General features: G+C 42.6%; 1 protein-coding gene across 18 annotated transcripts in view; it reads right to left on the bottom strand.

Annotated features, from left to right (window-relative positions):
- Positions 1-240: 240 nt before the first annotated feature.
- kcnma1a (potassium large conductance calcium-activated channel, subfamily M, alpha member 1a) overlaps positions 241-11,236 on the bottom strand; it is a 136,700-nt gene continuing 125,704 nt past the window's right edge. For 12 of the 18 annotated variants that reach the window (XM_047334786.1, XM_047334787.1, XM_047334789.1 and 9 more), the window contains 5 exons: positions 10,949-11,143; positions 10,357-10,475; positions 9,253-9,477; positions 7,397-7,425; positions 241-5,048 (listed from right to left, as the gene is read on the bottom strand). In XM_047334786.1, the coding sequence (XP_047190742.1) occupies positions 4,897-5,048; positions 7,397-7,425; positions 9,253-9,477; positions 10,357-10,475; positions 10,949-11,143 (720 nt within the window). In that variant the 3' untranslated portion in view covers positions 241-4,896. The remainder of the gene's footprint in view (positions 5,049-7,396; positions 7,426-9,252; positions 9,478-10,356; positions 10,476-10,948; positions 11,144-11,236) is intronic. The other 6 variants (XM_047334790.1, XM_047334794.1, XM_047334803.1 and 3 more) reach the window with 1 other exon arrangement.

Raw genomic sequence — 11,236 nt, 5'->3', positions numbered from 1 at the left:
CCGAGTATCTACAAGCTTTAAAATACAATTAGTGGCCTAAAAAGTATGATGTTCTCTGAAATGTTATCACAACATTGGAATTCATGATGCTAAGCTACTCTAGTGGATTCACACAAATAACAGAGCTGGGAATGAGCACAACCATTCCCACATCACTGGAGTAAACTGGAGTACAATAAATAACAGATGAAAGCGTGTGTTTGTCGCTGGAATAAAAACAAAAGAGAGGAGAATTTCAAGTTGTAGAACACAAATACATCCATTTTAATTTGAGAAAATACAAAAAGAAACCATGTACAATCTATGTACAAACTTTTTTGTACAAGACAGTATATTTATCAGCAGATTATATTTGACAGAGTCAGGTAGATCAACTCAGCACCATCAAATAATCCATTTTTTCCCCCCATCATATCTAGAACACATCCAAACTAATTAGAACGTTATATCAAATTCCATGTATGCTGCAATGACAATGTGTCAACAAATCCAATCTGTGATGCGCAAGAGCAATGTCCTGAATTCTTCCTGATGTCATAGCAACAAAAATTGCAACTTAAAAAATTAAAAAAAAAAAAATGCTGAATGCAATTTTTATGTATTATTAAGACTTGAGACCCACCGCCCACCCCCATAAATATTATATATTCTAGTATATCTAGTACGATTCCCAGCAAATAAGTTATTATAGCCATCCTTTACAGCAAAAAAAAAAATAGATTAACAAAAATAATGCAACATACTGTAACGCAACGCATCTTTTGATTTGTTCAGTGGACAACAGCAACATGACGTGATGTTACAGGCATGCGCCTCAATGTGCATCGTTCAGTCATCCGTATCTAATATCTAACGTATGCGTGACGCGGCCCGATCGCCTGACACCAAGCGCACGGCTTGATGAGCAGGGCTCGTACATGTGACGGCCCCGTCACGCCTTCCTGAATGCCACTTGTCGCTCTAGTGGGACTTAACGTGGGCCCTCCTCTTGACCTTACTGCACTGCCTGGCACTGCGCTGACATGGAGGCATTGATTTGCTTGGATGTTCTCCATGTCGGCACAAGACAACTGTTCTCACAGTTGGGGGGAAAACGACTGGACTCGGCTGCCCCGGGGCGAGCCGGCGTGCCCCGAATGACTGAAGGATGCCTGCTCAACGAAACTCTCCGTGGCACTTCAAAAACAAAACACTCTAAAAGAACTTTAGAGGTGTACGACGCAAAGACCTGAAACATCGACATGGAGACGCGTGACGAGATGCGGGACGGAGAGACGTCTCCGTCCAGTGAACGGTGCGAGTGACGTCGGGCTGAATGGATCGCACGATGAGGGTTCGGGGTTGAAAACAAACAAAAAAAACTAAACAGCAATCAAGTGTAATGAAAACAATGGTGCATTACTTTGTGAGTTTATGCCAATGCCAGTTTGCAGCATGTACGGTATTATTTCTGAACAATGCTATGTTTCTGTGCCATAGCACCAACAACTCTGTAAACAAATAAGCAGTTGTGACAGATTGTGACAGATAATGACAAGCTGACAAAATGGAATGTAAACCATGTAATAACACAAAGTAAGAAAAACAGGAAAAATGAAGGATGTTCTCGCTCTCTTGATAAACTTTGCTGAATTGGTGCTACCTTCCATCTTAGCGATGGCTGACGAACCAGATCGAATTCCGTGTGGCACATACAGTACTTCAATAGTCCCGTCGTTCCCGGAGGATCTTTCCTTTTTTTCGAGATACACATTTCTTATTTTTTTCCCACCCCCTTCAACATAACAATCAGTTTGTCGATTCTATGTATATATGAGTCATTTGCCATTATCAAATATGAATAGTTCCTTATTGTTCAGGCTAGCAAAGTATGCCATTAACAACCCGATTATACATACATTTTACTCACATATTTTCTGAAAAAAAGAAAAACTATTTGCTACAGTGTGACGACGGTGTAATCACAGTTCAAAAGATCACTTCAGGACAATGAGTATGAGGCTTCAGTATAAGTTGCACCACACCCAATATAGACGGACATTGAAGCTCGGATCATCCTGCTTTGAGAAAGAAAAGTGATCTATAGAATGGGTTGAATTTACACAAACATATTTAGCACAATATTATGTTCTTTTCCACATTCCAAAATGGTTTCTTTTCTTTTTTTTTCTGCTTAACATGACTTTTCCTTTACAGTCTGGAGAGGAGAATCACTGCGATAAACCCCGACAGCGAGTCCCCGTCATATTAGAAATCATATTTTGTGGAAAGCAACAGCACACTGTGCCGCAGTGTTTGCACTCGCCCTCCACACTAGGGACCTAATTTAGGTCAAACACATCTAATGAAGGTCATTCAGTTCTGGCAGAGGGAGCGACTCTGCAGGATGATCTTTTCATCATTATTCCAGCTCTGCCCTGTATATCCATCTAAATACATTTCCCCCCCTAAAATACATGATTCCTGTACACCTATCTTTCCGTCTGCATGTTCACAGCAAGGGACGCTTAGTAGTACACAGATTATGTCCGTGGACACGGCTCATCTGAGCGACTCAAAGAGGCTTCAGATGAGCTTTAATGTGTTTCCGCGAGCACTCAACAGAGCCGAGCTGCCGGGCTGAAGATGGTGGGATCACACTGCCATGTAGCCTTAGCTTTTTATTAGCGCTGGAGTGATAAAGTTTGTTAAAGAGCGGCAGGGCGTTTAAAAAAAATGATCTGCTTTCGTTACGATGTGGAAATAGATGGTGATACAGTCAAACACAAAATCCTGTGATATGTAGTAGTAATAAAAGATAATTATGTGTGTTATTTTTATCACCTTAGAATAATTTCCACTTGCTTCTTGTCTAGAAAAATAAGTACAAATTGATTATGTTTGTGGACATAAAATAATTATGGTTTAATGCATAAATTCAACCACATATTCAACGTCCAACGTTTGTGTGTTTTTTCCCGAGCACAGGGCTGCCGCCTCAGTCCTCCACCGCTGGATTCGGATCCGTCAGTTTGCCCGAAACGCGCGAGAGGGACACTCTCGTCACACACAGAGGCTGAAGGACACAGGCTTCTCTCCGGCGTCCTCATGGGCCGTCTGCGGCGGGATTGTTGCATTTCCACCCAACTATGTTTGAGCATTTCTCTCCAAGCTAGAGGGCCCGAACGCAGCAGCGTAACTCCTGAGAGTTTTTTGTTGTCGTTGTTGTTGTTGTTTTCTTTGAGGCGTGTGACATCCGGATTGGTGACAGAGAACATCCAAGCACTTTTCTGCCTCTGTGCCAACCCTGTGCCAGGCAGTTGCTTCCGATCAAAGGAGGACCCACTGATGCCCACTTTCTCGCAATACGTGGCATTTTCTTTCCTCGGACATGAGCTTTTTTTTTTTTTGTGACAGACGAAACATCAAAATAAATAAAAAAAATACACCCCTCTTCTCAGTGATCCCAATTCTGCCGCGGGATACCGCGGCGAACCGATAATGGTGGACACGCTGCTGCTGTCTCGCGTTGGCTCAGCTCAATCATAGTTGGGGGACGGGGGGGTTGTTTTGGTTTTTTGATGCAACGTAATAATTTTGTCGGTAGATCCAAACCGTCTAGATTCTTCCACAATGGCTGAGATCCCTCATGCTGTTCCTTCAAAGGTGCACCATCACATAAATGCCGATGGGAGGGAAGGGGGGGGGGGGGGGGGGGGGGGGCGACAGCACTGATCAGTACAACACCAGACGGATGAGTGGCTGCGATGCAAACACACAAACACACGCACACACACACACACACACACACACACACACACACACACACTCTCACACAGCGTGTACATAAACGCTTCTGAACCCACGATGGCCAGGCCAGGTTGCTGCACATCCTCTTCACGTATTCGCCGTACTGTATCCGTAATAAAGAGGGCCTCAGGCACATACCATGCGATAGGAGCTTGAAACAGAGTCACAGGCTTGTTGATCTGACGTATCAGCAGAAGACATGTAGGTGGGAGGTTCTCTTTCAGCCAGCACACGCCAACGCGGCACCGTTCTCTGATCTGTTTTATTTTTTTTTAGACTACTGTTTTGCAAAGATGATTCCGTCTGCAGGACTGGAACGCTCTCACGGGTCAACGTTGAAGAAGCAAACCTTAAGCAGTGACATGATGTGTAACAACCCTAAGAAACAAGATTAGCACGCCTCTGAAGCCAAGCAAGGCTTCCTTCATTCCTTCCTTCCTTCATCTCCTCTGAGATATTTTCTTCTGGGGGAGGGGGGATGGTTCCAGTTCTGTCGAAAGAAATGGTTTTTGTTTTTGTTTTTTTTCTTCAGTTTTAGTGCAAATAGAACAGAAGCAGACCGGACATATGGAGTTGATGAACCCAGCCGGTGTGACGCGACGCAAATCTTTGGGAGATGATATGATCAGTTCATCGCTGCCACCCTCATCCTCCGATAACCAGTCACCTCAGCCGTGGAGTCTGGTCACAGGAAGAGGTGAACTATTGCAAAGAATTACAGGAAGTACTTTTTTTTTTGTCAACTCTTAAAATAATTCCAAAAAAAAGTGCTAGGGGGGAGGGGTTGTACAATCCTTATTTGATTGTCATTATGTACATCTCTATGGATACATTAATAAATAAAACAGTGTCCAAGAGCATGGAAGTAACATTAAAGGTATACACATAGGAGGTCCCATCCAGTTTTGGGTTCCTGTCGAACCCCTTGATTAGAAGAATGAGTGAAGTGAAAATGCGTCAGTCTTCAACATCACTTTCATCGTCGTCGTCATCATCATCATCATCATCATCATCATCATCATCATCCCTCCCCCACTGGTGATGTCTTCCCATCTCCTTTGAAAAGAGCGTACAGATGTCTGGTGAGTCAGCAGGACAACCTGGTGTTCAGCATTCATCTTCGACTTCTCTGATTGGTGGAATCAGACTACTGGTGGATTTGTATTGGTTGACTTGGTTGGCCATGTGGGTGCTCATGGGCTTGATCTGAATGTTCCGTGGGTAGGCATTTTCTGGTTCATCTGTAAACCATTTCTTTTCTGAGGAGGAGGACAAGGCGAGAATAGAAGAGTAGAAGAAAGAAGAAAAAAGAAAAAATGCAGTGTTAGTTTGAAAACATATGCATCGGGGGATTATTTACAACCATACTGCCTCAGTTTAAGTGATACATTTGCGTGGCATTCTTTGTGATTAGCGATAACCCGTGAGCTCCAGTTTGAGTTTGTTGTGGTGGGTGAAGCCAATTTTTCATAATTCTGCATAGTGGCATTGTCCATTGTGCAGGAATATTGATGTAATCCGTCTTTAAAAACAGAAAATATGAATTTGCAATATTAAAGTGCTGCACGGTCGGACTCACCCAAATCACAAGACCAACATGATTTCTCTGTTAGATTTGGTTTTGTTGTCCGTTTTTGAGACGGAGACATTTCTGCTGCCACCTCAACACAATGAAGAATGAAATTCAGTTTGTGGTGCTCATGGCATTTATACAATAGCATCAGAAGAATCGCTGTCACCAGTTGTGCGACTTCTCTCTACCAAAAGAATTGGTCCTTGAAAAGATGATGGGCATTTTCTGTTGTTTGGACTGAAGACGCATACGAAGTCAAACTTATGTGCACATAACCAAAGTAGACAAAAAGGGCTGGGGCACAGCAAACTGAGTTAAAGACATTCACACACGAGCTTAGTGTGTTGAGCGAAGAAGGCACAACTATCCCAAGGTCGCGTGACTCCTATTCACGAACGTATGACGACAAAGAGAGACTGGCGGAACATTACAGGAGGAGCTTGGGTTCCCGCGGAGTTCAGTCTGAGTCGGCACAGTTGGCACATTAAAAGTTTGGGGCAAACATTTCAAGTTTGCGATAACGCTCCTGCAGTCAAGTTCGTGCAATCTGCATTCGACAGATACAAAAAATATCAACCCATACGAAAATATTGGAAGAGATATGGCTGTTGAATTTCAAAACACTTCGTCACTTGCATTGTATGTGGGCAGAAGAAAGGATTTAAGCTATATACTATGGCTATTTACAACTTGCTGCAAGAGAAAATGCATGTATATGTTTTGTAATTTGGGTGAGCTCACACTTTAAGATAACAGACACTTATTACACTACATCCTTAACAGTTCTACTCTCATGCTGAGAGTCATTATCTGAGAGAAGAGATGTGAACGATTTGTATATTTTTGGAGAGAGAACCTCGTGAAGTTCAAGTGTGCGACGAGAGCACCGATTCTGAGGAAGAGGAGGGGTGTAGGCTCGAAGTTTGTAAACCCTCTCCCAGCACTTCACAGGCATCTGCAATGCCATTCGAGATGTCCCTTCTGTTTGGGTGAAGTTTGTAATATCAATTTTTTTCTTCCCTTTGCTATGTGGAGCAAACCGTGTTTGCGTGTGCGTGTGTTCATGTACACGCAGTCCTGCATGTGCGGCGATTCATTTGTGCGCGAGCATGCGCGCGTGTGTTTGTGTGTGTGTGTGTGTGTGTGTGTGTCAGCAAGCGTAAGGCTGCAGGGCTGTGTGTTACAGCACAGATATTTGATGTGCAGAATTGTGCCTGAGGTGAAGCAAGATGTCTGCCATCTCTCTCCAGAGTCTGCTGCTGATACGGTGAACTTAGTGATGTTGCCTCAAACCACCATATCAGGTGCACTGGGTTACAAGTGTGTGTGTGTGGGGGGGGGGGGGGGGGGGGGGGACGACTCACAGTCTCATATCCCCCTGTTCAATTCGGACTTTACATTGGTCACACCTCCCACTTTCTTGGTGTGACCGATGGCACAGCGCTGGACACACTTTCCTAAAGTTCTGTGAAGAAGTGAGCAATTTGGCTGCATCAGGGGGATTTGGATCAGCCTGACCTACATGAGAGCTACGATCCGCGTTCATACAGTCGAGAAACATGGCGTCACCGGCTTTGTTTTATTCCGATTCTGATAAATGAATAACCCGCTGCACTCAATAACAGCACGAATATGACATCTTGAAAAAAAGGCTGCCACAGTCACCTCATAGCATTCAGTAGGAGGGAAGATGCGCAAACACACAGACCTCTCACACAATGCAAACCATCTCAAGTTGAAATAAAACATGAAAGGGAATGAAAAAAATTATCTGGAAGAAAGGGGGGGGGGGGGGTCGTCTCAACCTCATGCAGTGTGGAGATGGTCAGGGCGGAGGCAGGAGCAGCAGCAGCAGACATTTTTGCTTCCCAGATGGAAGCAAAACTTAAACTGAGGCATGGTTAACTTAATATCTGAAGGACATGATTACGAAAACAAACTCCCGTCCTCATAACAATGTCCACACGGGACACAGTTATGATCAGAACCCCAGGTAAAGGTTGCTAAGTCATGCAGAATCGTTAACTTGCATACCTTGGCCCATTCTATTCATCCTTGTTGCACTTCAAAAAGAGAGGTAAGTAATCTACTGTAAGTGATTAGTATTTACAGTCAAAACACAACTGACACGTGACTATACCAGTCCATCTAAGGCTTACATATTGTTGCTACAGTACTTATGCAATATAATACATCTTAAATTTAAGATGTATCGAGGGCTTATCAGCTGTCACTTAATAATTATCGTAACAAATCTGCATGCTTTCAGAATATGTCACCATTTCATAATTCAGTTACTAAATTCTCCCAGATATAAAATAAAATTCAATGTTTATCCTGTAATTTTTTGCATTTATTGTTGTGTGTGGGAGATTAAGAAATATATAACATGTAAACTACCGGTCAAAGGTTTTGCAGCACCTACATTTTCCCAGCTTTTATCTAAATTTGCTAAATTCAATATCCCAGTGTTTCTGAAAATCTAAAAAAATAAAAGTAATCAGTTGGAGAGGGTTAGGGTTAGAAAAAGGAACCATGGTATGATCTCACTGTTTGGGCTGAAGTTGATCTAAATGTTTTACTCATTCAGCAGCTGAAAATCAAATATTGCTCAGAAAGTTTGTTCCAACATTGTTGCAGTAGTTCTGACAAATGTGTTGCTCTTCCGTCATCTGACGTTTGTGTCATAATCTTTCTGTAGGATGAATCCCTGACTAGCCAGTCCGTCTTGCTCTGTTCCTACCAAAATACAAAGCTATACTTCCTGCTGTACAGTATTGTGCAAATAATGTTTCAAAAAATATAGTTTGTTCCAACACTGCCTTTGTACAGACAGGCGGTTTGTTTGCATCAACTTTTAAGGCTTCATTAACTTCCTTCTTAATCCTGAAAAAGCCATATATTGTGAAATATTTTCATGATTTTTCAGTTTTTGGCACCCTAAACCTTTTTTTTTTAACACCTGGGACAGTTAACCACTGACCTTTGCATCATTTAATGTTATTCACTGCACAAAGACTGGAAAAACGGGGACGTTCTAAAACGTTTGACCGCAAACGTAGCTCAAAATATTTGACCAAATTTGAAATCATCTCAGAATTGTATGACAAACAGAAGAGGTAAAATAAGAGCCTGCAACATGAACATGCAATAGCAGTACAGATGCACCGTGTACAACAAAACATCAACCCTACTGATGAGGAATGAGCTAATGAGGAGGCAAATGTGCTCTTATCATTGGCATCAGCTACTGTACATAACAAAATACATTACATCCATGATCGAGGCGCACCGATCATGTGCACAAATATCCAAGCTACAGTTATTAACTACACAAATATCAAAAGATTGGACACAAAACGATAATATTCAGACAGATGCAACAGGTAGACCAAACAACATACTGAATGTGTGTTGTGTTATGTATATATTATGCATTATTTATATATGCATAATATGCATACATTTCATGTGGCTGTGGTTGAGGTCTTTACTGTAAGCTTACATTCAACGGCGGTGGCTGTGCCGTACAAACTACTGCTACTACTCGTACTGTTTATAATGCCACAAACTTAATTTGAGTCTCAACGGTCTCTGAGCACAGCTTTCCACAGGTCTGTGTCACGGTCGGTTATGTGATGATCGCTATGATGTGAGGGTGAGGACCACATGCAGATGATTAGAAAGGAAACGCACAAACACCGGGCATGGACGCAGAGCACAAGTCCCACCAACAAACCACAAACACACCATATATAACATAGCAATCATCAGTGCATGTGTCACCACAATCTGCACACAAACACACACACACGGTTATCAAACACGGGTCAGGTGTAACACGCTATGCATGCAGGCTGGATCTCTACAGAGCGCGTGAGTGCACGTACTTCTGTTTGTCGCGGGCCTCCCGGCTCTTGCTGCTGCGGTTCTGCCGGTTGGACGCCGGGATGGAGTGGACAGAGGAGCTCTTTTTGCTGGAGGAATGGGAGGAGTGGGAGGAGTGGGACAAGCTTGTCCGGGACTGGCCTGCGTTGTGGTCGAACTGCATGAGGCAGAAGATCAGGTCCGTGGGCACCAGCTCAAACTCGTACGGCGGGTTCGTGATCACATACCTGGCCAGAAAACGAGGATGGTGGAGAAGAGAGAAAAGGATACATTGAAATAAGAATATCACATTTAGGAGTATAGAATAGAATAGACTAGGGCTCACTAGAAATATTATATGGCAATAACGTAGGTTTTTACCACACAAATATACATACATACATATATGTATTTAGTTTACATGTATAGACACACACAAATATGAATATAAATAATTAATGTATAAAAGCACAAGTATAAAAAAGACATTTGACAGTAGTTAGACAATATATTCAAATTAGAACAAAAATAGAAATTGATGTAATCAACAAAAGGCAATACTATGTATATTACATAATTAATGTGCCTCTATATACATTTATATTTTCTAATATACATGATGAATATATATAGATAGATACAGACAAATGCAGTATGTCTATTCAAAAGGAGATAATTGATTATGTTAAATACCAAAGGACAATTCTTAACTTACTGTATATCTTTTGGCAATATCTACTAGACTTCCTCTAGTGTACATTTTACTTTCACCAATTCAGTATATTTAAATTATCTATCTATCTATCTATCTGTCTATCTATATCTATATCTATATATACATGTAGTTAACATTAAGTCCAATATGTACAGTATGTCATATCTTTAGTCTCTATTCAGTGTTTTATTTTAATCTATCAAATTCTAAATATTTCAAATTCTAATTTGTCAGTTTTAGACATGATATAAAATTTGGACTTTTAATTGTGCTTGGTAAAAAGGCTACAGCAGCAACGCTGCATTATTCCCGTCGGGAATAATAGAGGCACACAAATTCAAAACCCTAATCACAAATTTTACAAAAAAATAAAATAAATAACTTTGATGCTCAGCGAACTCAGTGATTGTACCGTTTTGTACACGGGCTTGGTGCACCGAGATGAGCGTCTCTTAATCTGTAGATTCCAAAGCACAGCATGTTGTACGTCTTCAGTGCTTTGCAGAATAAATCTCCGTAGCAGCCGCCGTCCTGAGGAGCCACATCACAAAAGACACCATCGGCGCGTGTTAGGTCAGAGGCAGTCAACGTAATTCTCTGTGAGGTTCGAGTGTAAATTCAATGTTATGCATTGCTGAGGGAATTTTTGCTAGCGGGTGTATATCACTCGTTGGCAGTGCAGACTGTGCGGTGTTTTCAAATTATGCCACAATTCGTCCAAGGAAAAAAAACAGAATTATTTCAGTGCTGGAAGTTTTGTAAGACAATAACATAAACCTGTAAAAACAAGGTTGGAACCAATTAAAGTTGAATCCTTTTTTTGGGGGGGGGGGGTGGTATCCATTGTTCTCTCCAAAGCCCTCTTCCCTCTCCACCCACCACCCGCCGCTTTGCGTGATCGCTGTTCTTCACATCGAATTAAGAACAGCGAGGAGCGGAGGTGGCCAGATGTGTGCTGCTGGGTAGTGCCAAAATGTGTCATCTCCGCTCAGGCGTCCACTTACCCCCAAGTCAGCAAAGGGCCCGTCGTAGAGGGCTAGTTGGGCGACGCGACACCTGTCTCTGTTGGCCAGCGTCTGCGGCGTGCTGTAGCCTCCTCGGAGAGCGTTCTCCTCGGCCAGCAGGCCCTCCAGCTCTGGTGTGGCCCCCCCTGTGACCAGTGTCCGGATCAGTGTGAGAATGTTGTCGTTGAAGTACGTCTGGGGAGAAGGAAGAAGGGACCTCTGTAAGCAGACGCCATTAGAGTCTCAGGTCGTGAGGAAAGCACATGTGAGGACAAAAACGCAGCCCGT

Source organism: Scophthalmus maximus, chromosome 10 (assembly GCF_022379125.1).
Source record: "Scophthalmus maximus strain ysfricsl-2021 chromosome 10, ASM2237912v1, whole genome shotgun sequence".
Taxonomy (NCBI): Eukaryota; Metazoa; Chordata; class Actinopteri; order Pleuronectiformes; family Scophthalmidae; genus Scophthalmus; species Scophthalmus maximus.
The sequence above is the reverse complement of the archived record's forward strand: the minus strand, read 5'-3'. Positions and strand labels throughout refer to the sequence as shown.